The following is a 16,320-nucleotide window of genomic DNA, read 5'->3' on the forward strand; positions in this document are numbered from 1 at the left end:
TTGCTCCAGCCAGAGCCTCCCAGGCTTCCTGGAAAAGTTGTAGTAAATCTTAGGAAGTTCTACCTTTGGCTTTGGACCTGGACGTCATGGGGTTTTGTTATATTTGTAGGGATAGGAACAGCGCTGCCAAGCTACAGATGGCTTTTGAAACAAAATGTCAACACTGGTAAAAATTTGGCTTTGGAGTGTGGTGTTACATAAGGAGTAAATTACAGGTTCCAGAATGAAAGGCTTGCCTCTAGCTTTTGCTGCTGTGTGACCTCAGACAAATCATTTGATCTCAAAAGGGTTGTCTGTTAAAGGGAGAAATAGCACTTAGCTCAAAGAATTGTTCTGAGGAGTAAAATAATACAGGTAAAGAGTTTGGCCCAATACTGACAATGTGAGTGCTCAGTAAGTCTTAGCTATTAGCTGAGCACCATGTCGCACACCTGTAACAACTAAGGAGGCTGAAGTAAGAGGATCACAAGTTCCAGGCCAGCCTCAGCAACCTAGTCTCAAAATTTTTAAAATAAATATGTAAAAATAAATAACCTTGGCTGTATTTCAGTGGTAAGGCTCCCCAGGTACAAGCCACAGAACCAAACAAACGAATAAACCCAACTTAGCTATTGCCGCTGGTATCGTTTTTCAGGGCAACTACTTTCCTCTGCCCAGGAGCCCTATATAAGGGATGAATGCATTCTGGAGTTGCACAGTAGACAAGCTCTCTCAGTGGATCTACAGAGCCAGGGTCACCATTCCTATTTATCTTGTCACATATCACTGAGCAGTGATAAAAATGTCCCTATCCATTTTTATCAGCCCTGTTGTGTTAGTCCACCTGTACTGCTGTAACAAAATACCTGAGACTGAGTAATTTACAAGCAACATAAATTTCTCACAGTTCTGGGGGCTGTGAAACCCAAGATCAAGAGGCTGGAAGGTTCTGGTGAGGGCTGCTTTCAAGATGGCATCTTGTTGTGTTTTCCATAGGGGACAAACATTGGGTCCACTCATGGTGGAAGGGAGTAAGGGCAAAGAGCCAAATACCATGTTAAACCTCCTATGTTAAGGGCTTGATCCCATACACAAGGGAAGAGCCCTCATGACCTCATCAGCTCCTAAAGGGCCCACTTCTTTTTAACATCTCATTAGAGATTAAGTTATTGTGCAAATTATGGAGGCACATGAGCATTCAAACCACAGCACCCAAGCATCATCCCTTGATGACTGCAGGTTTTATATCCTGCACATAGCTCCCTTTCTAAGCGATCCTCATGACCCAGAGGGAGGAACCAGGACTTGATCTCCCATTCACTCATCAGCACCCAAGAAGGTTTAATTCTAGAACTATACCAGGCACTCTCTGTTCATAGAATCTCAAAACTCTGAAAGTGCAGAGGGTGAGACTTATAAACTCTCATCAACCCAGTTCTCATTTTTCTAAGTGGGCATACCGAGGCCCCAGGAGTAAGTGACTTGCCTATATTCCACACCAGAAGTTGACATCAGAGCCAGGATGAGATTCCTCATTCAATTTTCTCATTCAAATTTCCTCCAACCCTCTGTGCTCCCTCTGTGCTACCTTCCCCACTCCTAGTCCCATCCCTGATCCAGATATAACTCATCGCCCTGCCAGGAAACTATCACAGAGGGGGCCATCTTCTTGCTCAGTCTTGTTCACACATACCTTCACACTGCCCCATCTTCTGCCCCACTGAGAGTTCTTCTGTTAGGTAGAATCAATGGCCTAAAAAAGCCTCTCATGGCCCTCAGGAACCTGTGGGAGGACGGTGGGTGATGGAGTAGGAGAATAGCAAAAGCAAGCTTGGCATGTCCAGATAGCTGAGGATGGCAGGGCTTTCTTCCAAAACACCGGCACCATTCAGTGAAAGAAGACCTGCTTGCATTTCTGGATTTTCGGTCCCTGTGGTAGGTCTGGGAAGCTCTTCCTGCAGATTGCTGTCACCCACACTTCAAAGCAGATGTGTCTCTCTGAGTTAAACATCAACAATCTTTCTAATCCTTCAAAATTACTCCTCTGAGGAGGAATGTGTTCTCAGACATGCCTGGGTAGTTAAGTCAATCAAACTGAATACTTCCCCAGCAAGAGTGCAAGACAACAGGGGTCCTCCTTCTTGCCTTCCTCCCTGTGCCAACACCATGTCCCCGTAATACTTGATCACTGTCCTCTGAGGGTCTTCAGTGTCCAGATATAGGACAAAGAAGACAGAAGTGAGGATGTTCTAAGGCCAGGCTTCTCCTGCTGAGCATGTTTGTCCAGATCACCCTTGTGCCTTTCGAAGTGTTGTTCAGGAATGCTGGTTAGAAAGCGGGAACGCCCTTTCTTTTCTGCCAGCCAGAATTTCTCTCTGGAATGTTCTCTCCTCTCTCTTCTATGACTGCCAGTGAATCATGAAATATTTCCCCTCTGCCAGTTTGGTGACATCCCATGAGCCCCCTTTCTGACAAAAGTTGAAGTTAATTAAATGTGGGAAGTTTATTCTGTGTTGCCTTGCTGGGCATTTCATGATATAAAATGTCCACGATAAAGAAACCTTTGAAATCATTAATCTGGACCATTTCAGAACGGATTTGCCACTGACATCCAATCTTGCTTTCCCAGGGTGGTGCTGACTTGAACAGTGTATAGGAGTGACAGTGTATAGGTAATTATGTGCACAATTACCCTCTTTCACCTTGGTACAAAGGTCCCTTGACAATACCTGTGTAACCTCCTTGGGTTTTTGTTCCTGGCTTGACAGCCCAATCTATTGGAGCTTTTATATTATTGATGCTTTCTAATTTTTAATCATCTGGAGGTTTGGACAATCTGAGCTTGAGGAAATTTAGCAATAATAATTCTACTATTGCAAATACCATCTGCAGGTCACATGTGACATCTAATCTTTAAACTCCAACTATCTCCCCAGTCTCTGTCAGTTGATTCTTGCAAGCAACAGGAGAAGCAAACCAGCTCAAGCAAAAAGAAGGAAGTCTAGGGAAGGGGTAGGGTTGGTTTTCAGAGTTCAGTGTCGTGAGAACCCAGTGTCTCTCCATCGCTCCTTCCTGCTTTCTGTGCTGGCTCTGTTCACCCAGGGCTGTTCCCCTGTGTTGTTTAGATGACTCCCAGAAGTCTCTTGTTCATACACCCCTCCTGGCTTTGAGTTCAGCTGCAAAGAACAAGCCTCTTGTCTTCTCTATCTAACAAAAGTCTTGGGATCTGCTCCCCCTGGACATAATTAATCTTCTTGGAGCCCGTGCCCAGCCCTGAACCCATAACTGGTTACAAGCATGTCCTGCTGGGATAGGCAGAGCTGGGTGAGCAGCTCAGTTCCACAGCCAGCAGTCCCCTCTCTTCCACCTAAGAAAGCAAGTTTCCTAAGAAAGCAGGAGAGGGACTTCCCACCAGTGACTGCTATTAGAATAAGGATGAGAATATATGCTGAGTCAGCAGATGTCCATCACAACCAACAACCCTTCCGTGGGACATCATCCTGTCACTTTCTTGAACTCTGCATCACACAGTGCTCTTGGTCTCCTCTCCCAGGTCCTCCCCTGCCTCCTCTTCCTCCCTCATGCCATGTAAGTAAAAGGGTGGTCCCTGTTCCATCTAGCTTTCTTCTTCCTAGCTTACCCACATGGAGTGCAGACTCCCAAACTTGCCATCCCTCCTCCCCTCCTCTGTGCTTTTACCCACCTGTCCCCTCTACCTGGAGCATCATTTCCTCTCCACACACACCCCTCTACATATCCATATCCTTCATATTTGGGTTCAAATACCACTTTATGACTCTTCCATAACTAATTTTCTCCAGGCCAGAAATAAACTGCCTGTTACTTCTAAACTCTTTCTTTTACCTTCATTCTCTCTCAGAGATAGAATGTTCTGTTTTGCATATTGAAATGTGTATGTGTGTCCCCATTGGCTCTGAGCCTGTTGTTATCACTTGACCCTCTACCCAATCCCCCACCAGAGGTAGTCTTTGCAAAGCTAGTATCTGTTAGGTAAATTTGAAATTTTGTCATTGGAAAAGGGTCTGTGGAGGACCCCAGAAAGGGAAAGGGAACCTCACTCAGTCCTGCAAGTTCTCAACTTATGCCACAGGAAAGAATTTCAGGATGCATCAAAATGGGCACAAAGATTTATTTAAGAAAGCAAGGAGATTTCTACAGGAAGCAAGCAGTAGAGCTGGTTATGTACTCAAAGGGAGAAGCAGTGCAGGACTGAGACAAGCTTCGGGGGTCTTGGGCTCTTCTTTTTAAAGGAAACTGTAAATAGTGAATAGGAGAAGTGTGGGGTGGGTGACCTCAGCTTGGTGGGTTCCTAGTCACGGAGCACAGGGCAGGTCACGGTGGTCTGATTCTTTCAGGATCCCTTGATGCCATCTAGTCAATACATAATGTTTGGAATATACCCATATTGTAAGTCTCTAACAATATTTTTCATTGGCTTTATTTAGTCTGACTAAAATATGCTGCATAAACTGGAAACAAATGCAGACATTAATCATCTGGACTCACAATACTAGAATTTAGGCCTGGAGCAAAACAGGGTTAGGGAATAAAAGTGAAGGTGTTCAAGGGGCTTCTTCTGTTTCATTCCCTTCCTCGTGGGTCTCCTTTCTACCTATCCTATTTCTTCCGTCCCACTTCAGTCTGACACTTCCTGCCTGATTAAGATGCCTTCATGTCCAACCTCATATTTGTTTCTCAAAGCAAATCTGGAGGGCAAGAGCAACTACTACTTAGTTTTGTAAGTGAAAAAATGGAGGAAGCAAAAAAATAAAAGATTTATTTGGAGAGCTTTCGGCCAGTTTTCTAGAAAAACCAGAAGTATAAACCTAGATCTTTAGAGTTACAATATCTGCTATTGGCCAAGAAAAAATTGCTGGTATGTGTTATATCAATAAAACCTAGAGAACAGTTGAACAAGTCATTTTGGTTTCAAATAGAGAAAACATTTCGCTCTGAACTGAAAATCACAGACATTGTGTGTAATTTGTTCCTCATATAGTTGAAGAATAGACAAAAGGAAATCCAGACCAAGGGGTTCTGTTCTGATGTGCGTCTAAGTGGGTGCTCTGGTCGCTGCTGCTGGGACGCTGGCTGTCCCACTTTCCCACTCTCTGTTGGTCTTTGGGTACAGACAGGCTCATGAAGGAGAGGGACTCGGTGGAGATCTTTTTTTCTCAAACGCCTTTTCTTATGAAGGAAAATATAATTTCTCTCACTTTTAAAACTCCAAGATAGAAACCCGGGTGGACACCTAGACTCAGGGTGACAGCTTGTGGGTCTGCGAGGGTAGGGACCGTGCTGACCTGTTCTGTCCCTGACTTTGGCGCCAGCCCAGCCCTTCCTTGGGTGGAGCCCGCACCTTTGCCCACTTCATAACCCGCCCCAAGGGCTCAGGATTTGCAGTCGTCCGGGGACCTTCCTGGAGGGCAACCCTCTCTCACCGAGGCCACCCCTCGCGCAGCCCTGGGCGATAGGACCTCGCGGGCCCCTCACCATGGCCACGCGGCCGCGACTCCTCATCCGCGGGGGTCGCGTGGTCAACGATGACTCCTCGCAAGTGACCGACGTGCTGGTGGAGGACGGCGTGGTGCGAGCGCTCGGCCGCGACCTGCTGCCGCCCGGGGGCGCGCCCGCGGGGCTGCGCGTCATCGACGCGGCGGGCAAGCTGGTCCTGCCCGGCGGCATCGACACGCACACGCACATGCAGTTCCCCTTCATGGGCTCACTGTCCGTCGACGACTTCCACCAGGGCACCAAGGTACCTGCCCGGCTCAACCCTCAGGCCTCGCGCGCTGTCCCCGGGGAGAGGACCGCCCCCGCCTGCGCAGCCGCGACCCAGTGGCAGGAGCGAGCCGCAGGGACCCGCGCGTGCGCCGAGCTGGCGTGCAGATTCCCCGCGCGGAGCCCTTTCCTCTGAGCGCCGGGTTTCAGGGGCATCAGCCCAGCCTAGGCCAACCCAGGCGCCAGACACTCCTCTCTTTGGGTAACTGGACAAGTTTAAGGCAGTCTCCGTCCTTACCTCATTTCTCTACGCCCCATCTCCTCAAATCCCCGGTTTCCCTTGCTGTTCTGTGGAAGTCCACAAAGTTTCTGTACTACCCATAGTATCTTTTTAAAAATAGGTCCTTCCAGCCATTTCTCCCCATCCTTCATCCCAGCCAAAACTAAATGCAAAATCCATTCATTTAGGACCCCTGCCTTGTCTCAGGTTAGTGTGTGGCGGGTGCTGTTTGCTAGGGCAGGAAGGACGCCCATCCACACTCACCCCCACTAGGAATAATACGGCCTGACCAGAGTGTGAAAGAGAAAAGATTCCAGGAATGTTCTCCCAGCATACACCAAGACACCTAGTCCCATCTTTTCTCCCACCCGCCTGGTCCTGGGGACACCCAGTGTAGCTCCTGATTCTTGCTGCCTTAGTTACTGATGGTGTAGGAGGGCAATCGGATCCATATTCCCAGGTGAAGGGAAGTTTGGATTTCTCTAGACAGAAAGACTAGAAGTTGGGGACAATGAAAAGAACCTTAAATATTTCCTCATAACTTCGGGAGATTAACAAGGTAGCTTTACAGGAACATGAAGCTAAAATTTCACTCTGAGCACTTGGGCTAAAGCCAAACCCACAGCATCCTGGAGTCTCAAGTTTTGGACTGCCTTGAGAGAAATGGTTCCTTCCAAACTGAATATGTACTTATTTCTTTAAGTCAAAGCTCTTCACTTGGAAATGTGTGTGAGGTTTTCCCCAAGATCATACCTTGATGTGAATGCCAAATCAGGATTGTTTGGTCCAAGTTTAAAGTGCACAGTCTTTCAGTCCACTTTAAAGAATCAGTATTTAGTTTACTGTCCTCATTTTCAACTATTTTAATCTCTTTGTGCCTGCCCTGCTCCAAGTTCCCCAGTCCTTTATGATTGATCAGAATGTTTAACAGAACAAGAAAGGTAGGTGATTCCACCCAGAGAGAAGGATCTGGGGCGGGCTGCCCAAATCAACATTTAGAAAGCTTCTTTCTAGTTACTTATTATTGACCTTTATCATCTGGTCAATAAAGTTTCTTTGCAGGACAAATCTGCTTTGAAAACTGGCAAACTTTGTTTTAAATATTCTTTTTCCCCTTTTGCTAAAAAAAAAAAAAAGTTGAATTTTGATGAACTCATTTTTATATTTTAAATAAATTTGTTCAGTTTTTAAATAATTAATGAGCATAGAAAATTAGAAAAAATATAAAGAAGAAAAATATTACTAATGGAGTAGTTGCCCTTAACAGTCACCATCGTTTGGGTGTATGTGGCCTTTTGCTTTTCAATGTGCTATATTTTACATAACTGAAATCCTATTGTGTATGTGTATAGGAGAATATGTGTGTGTAAAACTGTAAAGTTTTGTAACCTTCTATTTTCAGTTATGGCGCAGGCATTTCCAGTTATCACTAAGACTCATCACTAACAAAATGCTTTGTTACAGCAGGGTATTCCATCCAACACCCTCTTTTGCAAGGTGGGGAGCTGCTGTTACTGACCATCGATCGTCAGGCCATTAGCAGCACTGTCCTTACACTGAGAAGTAGCTTTCATTTCTCTCTCCCTTCAGGGTTGCAGATGAAGTAGCCAAAAAGAGGAGAGAGGGACATTTCCTCCCTTTCTCAAGACTGACTCTATGTGCATGAAGATCCTGGAGAGTGGTTCTCAGTCCTTTTTCTGTTCCTTGGATATTCTGGGTTTTTATAGCATAGAGAGATTTGTCGTTTCTACCTGAAGCATATACCTGTGGCATATTATAGTCTGTTGCCAATATGTGAAAGGTCTTATCCACCAGTTGATTCTCTAGGTATTTCTGTTCTTAAAGACTATCAAAACACTAAACAAAAACATATTCTTAATGAGTTTAAGACAATAAGTCAAAAATGATACAAGCAGAGAAATGTTCAAAGGCTTAGCAAGTTCATAGTTTCTGTTGAATATTAAAAAGTACCACCAAGAGGCTAAGTTGCAAAAGTCTACATCAGAATTGGTTGGCTGGATCCAGGAGATAACAACTTCCACCCCCAGAAATCAATGAGGCTCCCTACAGGGAACCACAGGGACAAATGTGGATCACGGGAGCACGGAAGTGCTACCTGAGTTCTGGAGTGAGTGGACCCTGGCGTTCTTTTGTCTTCTTTCCTGGTCTTCACAATGATTTCCAAGGCAATGTTGGTTATTCTCTGGTTTGAGAAATTAGGGACAAAGAAGCCTTTTGAAAATACTGGTTGTATTTTATATGAAACTTGAAAAATGTCTTCTTAGTAAATATTAAGTAATATTTAGCAAGCACTCGCTACATACTAGGCACTGTGCTAAGTTGTACATCATCTTCCAACAATCCTGGGTGCCATTATTTTTTTTATAAAACTAAGGAAATTGCAACAAGTTACCTGGCTAAGGTCTAGTCATACACCTAATAAGTGTCCAAGTGGCTCTTCAAATTCCATTACTGCCTGATTTTGTCACTAGAGCTCTTACCTTTTAGACTCAATGCCTTTGAAAAAAACATCTAATACTCAGATCTGTCAGAGAAGGAAGTGACGGATGAGCAAGCTGTGTAAGTAGCATGCTAATGGAGATGGCTTTTCTCAAAAATAAAGCAGAGTCACCCTCAGGAAATACAGTAGTCCTTCACCTTTCCAAAGCTGCAGGCAGTTTAAGTCATCAAAATAAGTTCATGTCATAGGTATTATATTCATATGGCATTTATAATTGCATTTGTAGCCACATCATCTCAAAGGGTACAGAAATGGGTACCTTAAGTACAGAAAGCCATAAAGTAAAAATGATATATCATGCTTTCAGGAGATGGGCCCCAAAAGGTTAGACCGACAGCTATTTGCTTTCTGTGTCTACCAGGCTGACCATTCATAATAGCCAACATGTACAAGGGAGGCTGTTTGTGGTGTTCTATGTATTGATCTCTTGTTGTGATGGGTCCCAATTTAAAAAATAAAACATAGGTCAACTAAAGGTTACATATTTTGTAAATATAATTCATATCAGAGATTGATTTAAAGCCTATGATTGACTTACTTAATTACAGATGAAAGCGTTCTATCTGATGTAACTAATGGAAATAATGTTCTGCTTTAAGGAAATCATATTTCATTTTGTTGCTATATACTAGGTATACAGTGTATACAGTGGTCTTCTAATAATTTGATATCCGAGGGGGAAGGACAATGAGATTTTTTATTCAGTGAATATTCAATAAACCTGAAGGAATTATGATTTTGATTTTGCTATGTCCAATGACAAGAAGGTGAATAAAAAGATTTCAACAAGTTTTCAAATACTTACATTTGTATTTAGATATCCATGCAAGATGGCGTGGATGAACTCCCATTAAAAACCTGGTACAGTTGGTAGCTGGAAGTAGGATCATGTTTTTTAAAAACTGGGAAAATATTCAGCACAATTTTTTCTTTTCTTTTCTTTTTTTTTTTTTTTTTTTTTTTTTTGTCTTTTTGGCGAAGGTCAAAAATTTCTCAAAGTTATTGAGAAAGGAAACCATACTTTGCTTTGGAAGTTTTTGGTAAAATGCCATGGAGGTGATTACTTAGAAGGCATGTGATTAAGCACACATTTATGGTTGTATTTATAGAGCTTTCTCACCTTGTGGAAGAGCTGTGCTTCAGAACCCTGAAGTCCCATTTTCTGCCATTTGCCAGAGCTGCAGTGAGAGCTGTGTGGGCTGACCCCATGACCTCGGGCAAGTCACTTCCTCTCTCAGGATTGTCACCCTTTCCTTATCTGTGAAATGAGGCATTGGTTGGATAAACAACTCAGTTTTTAAAATGTTGTTAAAAGGTATAAAAATATATGTATACTTAACCTCCAGCCCTCCATAAGATGCTGGTACATTGTAGTCACTCAGTATACACTAGATGAATGAATAAACTGCTTTTTTAAAAAAGGAAAATACAGAAGAGAATAAAGAAAAATAGCATTTAAATGACTTACAATTGGACCATTTTGCTACCTGCTTTTAGATTTTTCTTTTTCCTTTTGCTACCTGTTTCAGATTTTTTAGTTGGGGAGGAACATATAAACATTTTTTCATTCTACTAAATTGTTTGTAGTCAGTCAAGTGCATCAAATATTTCCCCCTATCCTTAAATTTTGTCATTAGAGAACATGATTCTGTGGCCCCATTATCCTCTCTGAGGCCGAGTCTTAGATTTTTCTCTCTAACCTCAGTGTCTCTTGATCAGGCCTGTTTCCACCTGTCTTCTGATGTCACAACCTGGGTGTCCCAGAGCTCCTCAGACTTAGCCTGTTGCAAACCAATTGTATCCTCTCTCCAAGTGCCTGGCCTGTTTTTCTTTCTGTTTCTCAGACTGTTAATGGCTCTACTCTCATCTTCTCCATTACGGGTATTCTGCACCTTCTAAGGTTTTTTGGTTTTGTTTTGTTTGCCAGTATGTAGCAATGCTGTGACAAACATCGTTGTTTATATTTGTAATTACCTTTCACATCATCCCCCAGAATAAAATGCCTGGGCCAACGAGTGTCAGACACATCTTAAAGGAGTTCAGTGCATTCAGACTGCTCTGCCATTCATGTTCCCTTGTCATTCCCATTTCACTGTGTCCTGCCCATTGATGAATATTTGATTTAAAAAAAATTCTATGCCAGTTTAATAGGAAAAACATAACTTCTTAATGATTTTAGAAGATTATTTTTTTTAAATTACTGGTGAGCTGAGCTTTGAATGCTCATGTTGTGCTAATAGTTTGCAAGAGTTTTCAGTTCTAAAGGTTTGTAATTGTATGTTTTTCCCCAGTGGCTGATGATTACAGAGTTAACCTTTGGATATTTACAGGAAAGAAAAAACATCTTGATTAATTTGAAACCACTAGATGTTAATAAGGCTATAGCCCTATTGAGGGAGTTATGTGTTAGGAATCTTTTCACTAAACTTAACAGAATCTAGGACTTGTCTTCTTTCCATGTTCATACTTGAGTACTTCATGCTTTTTACTTCATATTTTCTCCCTCATTTGTGTTTCCACAGGAGTGTTTTCAATGTCTCACAAAGGTACTTTAGGATCAAGGTTTCCATGGTACTACTTTCAGGGAGGAAAAGCTTTTCCTTTTCCCTCTTGTGTTTCATGACTGAGGACCTACAAATTAAACCAACAGAAGACAGACAAGAGAAAAGACCTTTAAAAAAAATTCCTGTATGTATGTGGCTCAAGAAGTGGGCTAGCATTTGGGGCTTATATACCATTTTAATGGAAGGAGAGGGAAAGAAGAAAATAAAATAAATTACTTTTTTTTTTTTTTTTTTTTTTTTTGGTACCAGGGATTGAATTCAAGGGTATGTAACCACTGAGCCACATCCCCAGCCCTGTTTTATATTTCATTTAGAGGCAGGGTCTTACTGAGTTGCTTAGCATCTCTCTGTTGCTGAGGCTGGTTTTGAACTCACAATCCTCCTGCCTCAGTCTCTCAAGTTGCTGGGATTACAGGCATGTGCCACCATGCCCAACAAGAAATTACTTCTTACTGGGGTAAGTGGGAGAGGAGTGTACACATATGGGAAAACAAATAGGAAAGATAAATGGACCTTTAGCGGAATAGATGGGAACTAGGACAGTCTTGTGACAACGTCTATTTAGGTGTGGTGCAGGTTTCTAATTCGTGGTGAAAAGTTGATCTTCCCTGATTACAAAACTCTCAGAGGGTATCCATGATAATTGAGTTCTTTTGGGAGGCTCTACTTTATGGCAGACATGGGAGTACAGAAGAAATCCTATTCTCAAATTTCTTCCACTCAAAATAAAGTTTATGCTATCGGATATATTTTGGATCCTTAACTGCCAGCTAATATCAAATAACCCCAGATGGAGGATTCTTCAAGTTGATCACTAGTTTCCATTAATTCAGCCAACACATGTTTATTGCAAATCCACCACATGCTGGGCATTGTGGTTGACACAGGGGTTGTAGAGAGGAAAACCATGGTCTTTATTCTCAGTGGCAGATAGACCACAGGTATATGGTCTCTAACTTGGGCCTAAGTAATAAATTGTAGGCAGTAGGATTTAGGCCTTGTAGACTTAGCTTTGATGGTTGTGACTAGTTTTGTGTAAACACTTGAGGTCAATGACTTAGGTCAGATGAAGAAAGGTCATTTGCCCTTTCACATGGTCCCCATCATACTGGCCTACATCCCCCGGCTGTGTTTCTGAGCAGGTTAGATGGCTGATAAGTGAGACTAGGCCGCTGTCCAACACCTACACTTCAGCACCTCTTTGAGCTTTCTTCTCACACGTCCGGTAACAAATGGAGGGAGGACCCTTCAAGTTTTCAGTTGAGTTTCATTTCATCCAATAGGGAAATTGCCTGTTATGGTGACAGTCATGAATTCCTGAGCCTTGAGGAAGAGTTGTTCACACATAAACGTAAATACCTAAAATATTAGTTAAAACAGAACAAAATGCAACCTTTGTTTACATCCCAGAAATTCTTCGAGGCATTGCAATGGAAATAGACTGTAATTTTGTCTGTTTGCGTTCCAGGTGAGCACTGATTAGGGGTGGGCTTTGGACAAATCCGAGCATTCGGCCTTCAGATGTGCTCAGAGTCTGCATTTCACATTAACGTTGTTATTTGAGGATCTAGGAAACTACATGGGTGGGGCCAGTGATATTTGGGGGAAATGACATTTCACACTAATCTGCAGCTACACAGTTTTCCTAGTTTGCTGCCAGAAAAGTTAACAATCATTATTCCATTGCATCCTTTTGGGGTGGGGACAATGGGCCCCTGCCTTCCTTTCTCCTTCAAACATTCAGAGAATATTTATGTGGGAGACACTCTACTGGGCACAGGGCATACAGAGATAAAACAACATCAATTTCAGTGAGAGAGTGAAAATTCTCAAGTTGATTGTAATGTACTGTCAGGTTTAAGAATCGATCACTAGACTTGGTAGAGAAGGGAGCAGGGATCAGGAACATGAGTGACATCTCTCTCTGAGGTGAAAAGGGACTGAATAAAAGGCCCTGTTGCTGGAGCAGAGTGAGTGAGTTGGGAGAGGGCAAATACTTAGAAAGCTGAGGAGACAGCTCAGGTTGAGACCACGCAGGGACTTCTGGGCTGTGTGACAGTTGTGTTTTCTTCATCTTAAGAGCAACAGGAAGTCAAGGAATGGCTCCAAAATGGCAGGTGTCACTGGGCAGGGTGCCTCCTTCCTTGCAGTTTAGTTCATGTTGTCTCTGGAGGATAGCTCTCCAGCTGCCCACAGTGGTCACCTACTCAGTAACCACACCCTCTTCCTGGTTTTCTTTCTTTCCTTTTTCCTTTTCCTTCTATTTCTTCACCCCTCTGTGCTAGTCCAGTCTGGGGAAATGAAGGAGCGCCTCCCAGAGTAGGTAGGAGGTGGCCTGGAAGGCCTTTGTGGATGGACTGGACTTGAGAATTCAGGGAAGAAGAGAGTTAAGTTTCAAGGTGGATTCTTAAGTATCTAGTTTGCACGGTTGGGTGGATAATAGTGTGATCAATGTTTCAAATTTGGGGAATCAAGAAGCTGAATCAGAAGTGTGCAGGACATCATGACAAAGCTGAATGTGCTCTGGATTGGGAACATAAATTGAGATTATGAAGTCTGTTTTCATAAATCATAATGACTACAAGAAAGCTGAAACGAGCGTTTCTCCCTAAGGCTCAGCTGGACTATTGGGTTTTTTTTTTCTTTTGCTTGGGTGGATCAGGTCCTGTGACTCATTTTGATAAAACAAAGTCACTTGTTTTAGGATGAGCTGAGAAATGATAATTTGGCAGCCCCATGAAAAGGAAGAAAATGCTTTGGGGTATTTTCAATGATGATTTACAACCTAATGCATTCTTAAATAAGATCTTATGTAACATTATGGCCCACTCCTGGTCAGAGTTTATCTCCATTTAAGTTCCATTGCATTTGTTCTGGAGACATCTTAGGCTTCCCTGCCCCCAGCCTCCCAAAGAGGATTTGAGATAAATTGGAAGCTTTTCAAGGGAGAACATCCAAAGTAATTAGGAGCTGAGAGAATTGATTTATGAGCCAAGATTAGAAAAGGTAAATGCATTTTGTTTGGCTAACAGACAAATAAAAGTGGAGAGAAGTCAATCAGGAGTGCAAACAAAGAGAACCATTAGGTTTCCTCTAGTGACTGCAAAGACCTTCAGACTCACTGTCTCTCCCATTCCCCAGTGACTCTAAATTCATTCCCAGACTGGGATGAGGAGGAGAGGTCGGGTGGGAAGGAGAAACAGAACAAGAAGGAACAAAGAAGATAAGTGACTGCTACTCTTTTTTCTCTTTCCTGCTCCTAGTTAATTAGGAAAGTGGAATATTTGTGATCAAGCCTCATTCAAGAGCTTTGGAACCGTAGTCCAAGGACTTTCAGTCTACTTTAGTCTTACAAGGGTAGCCCTTTGACCAGCTCGTCTTCGATCTAGTAAGAAGATCATTAATAGTTCAGATCATTAATAGTTCTGTCTTCTTAACTTACATACCAAATATAGGTATATATATCTTCATGTCACCTGTGTAAAGTATTTCTCTTATAAAAATTATGCTCTTACAGAAAATTTAGCAGATACTGAAAATGAAATTTAACTAGAGGAAAATTAAATTGACTTATAATCACAACACCCAGGAATCAATGCTGTAATAGTTTGTCTTGACTCAGCACCGTTTCTTTTTCGTGCTAACTGTAGCTGTGTTCCGACATGATTTTGTGGCTCATTCCTGTGTCTCGTGTCTCTCTCCTGGACGTTTCAGCCAGTTTCAGGAGCCTCCAGCATCCTCTACAAGGTTGCTCTCACTTCCTTCTCTTGTCTTTGATGGCTCTTCAGCATCCACTGAGTGGACAAGTGCTCCAGCATCTCATGCTCAGGATGCTCCACTATTAACTTGTGCTTCTTCTAAATGGTGGGTGGTGCTTCCTCTCTGTCCACTCAGCTGCCATCTTCTCATTCATCCCCATCAAGTCTCACTGGACTCCCTTTGACCCTCCAAAAACCATTGCCCTGACTTCCTCCTCTGGGCACCATCATTTTTTATGGTCCCTATTCACCTTAATTCTGCCCCATTCTGCTGAACTACTGACTCCTCTTTCCATGGGTCACTTCCTCTGAGCCTGCCCTTGTGCATTCACTTTCCTGGAAGCACAGGCTTTGGAGGCTGATGACCCTGATTCCAATTCCACCTTTGTCTCCAGTCGCAAAACTGTGGTCAAGTTTTTTAATGGTTCTCTGCTTAGTTTCCTTCACTCTAAAATGGGGTTAACAACACTGCAGAGCTGTTGAGATGATTAAAACGTGCCAAACATCAGAGTAGTTCCTGGCACATGACAAGCACTCACTATGGGTTAGATGTTATAATTACTGGCAATTTCCATGTGTATGTCCTACTCTTTATTTAAATCTGACCTTCCTCTGATCTCTGAGTCAGTCTTTCCCTCCTCTAAATTCCCTATTGTCTTTTCTCTGTACCTCTTCTAGGGAGTTTAGTAATTTTTACTTCCCTTTAGCCTTTTCTATACGACTATTAATTATAAAAGTAGATTTGCTGTTAATACAATTGAATTATTTTATTATAATTTTTCCTTATCTTTCTCTTTCCCTCTGGACTATACACACCTCGAGAGCAGAATCTTTGATTATTTGTGTGTCCCTCCCCCTGCATCCTTCACTCCATGCAGTGGCTACATGTGATAGACACTTATTATAATTTTATTAAAATATAATTTATATGAAATAAAATCCAGCCATTTCAAGTATATCAGCTCTTCATATATTGTGCCACTGTGTTAGCTTTACATTGCTGTAACAAAATAACTGAGATAAACAGTTTAAAGGAGGAAAGATTAATTTTGCCTTATGGTTTCACATGTTTCAGTTCATTGTCACTTGACTCCATCATTTCTGGCCTGTGATGAGACAGAACAGCATGGTGGGGAGGGTATGGTGGAGCAAATGTGCTCACCTCATGGCAACCAGGGAGCAGAGAAAAAGGAGAGAAAGGAGTGGGGTCCAGGGACAAGATATAGCCTTCAAGGGTGTACCCCTAAGGACCTGGTTCCTCCAACCAGGCCCAATCTCCTAAGTTCACACCACTTCCTACTAGCCCATTAAATTCTGAACCTATCAGTGGAGTAGTCTATTGATGAAGTTATGGTCCTACTGATCCAATCACCTTCCAGAGGCTGCACCTCTGAGCGCAGCTGCTTAAGGGATCAAGCTTTCGACACATGAGCATTTGGGAGAGAATTAATATGCAAACCATAATAGCAGCCCTCA

General features: G+C 42.7%; 1 protein-coding gene across 3 annotated transcripts in view; it reads left to right on the top strand.

Annotated features, from left to right (window-relative positions):
* Positions 1-5,404: 5,404 nt before the first annotated feature.
* The window catches only part of Dpys (dihydropyrimidinase), a 76,355-nt gene continuing 65,439 nt past the window's right edge, over positions 5,405-16,320 (top strand). For all 3 annotated transcript variants that reach the window (XM_047565579.1, XM_047565589.1, XM_047565594.1), the window contains exon 1: positions 5,405-5,758. In XM_047565579.1, the coding sequence (XP_047421535.1) occupies positions 5,495-5,758 (264 nt within the window). In that variant the 5' untranslated portion in view covers positions 5,405-5,494. The remainder of the gene's footprint in view (positions 5,759-16,320) is intronic.

Source organism: Sciurus carolinensis, chromosome 1 (genome assembly GCF_902686445.1).
Source record: "Sciurus carolinensis chromosome 1, mSciCar1.2, whole genome shotgun sequence".
In the NCBI taxonomy this organism is placed as follows: domain Eukaryota; kingdom Metazoa; phylum Chordata; class Mammalia; order Rodentia; family Sciuridae; genus Sciurus; species Sciurus carolinensis.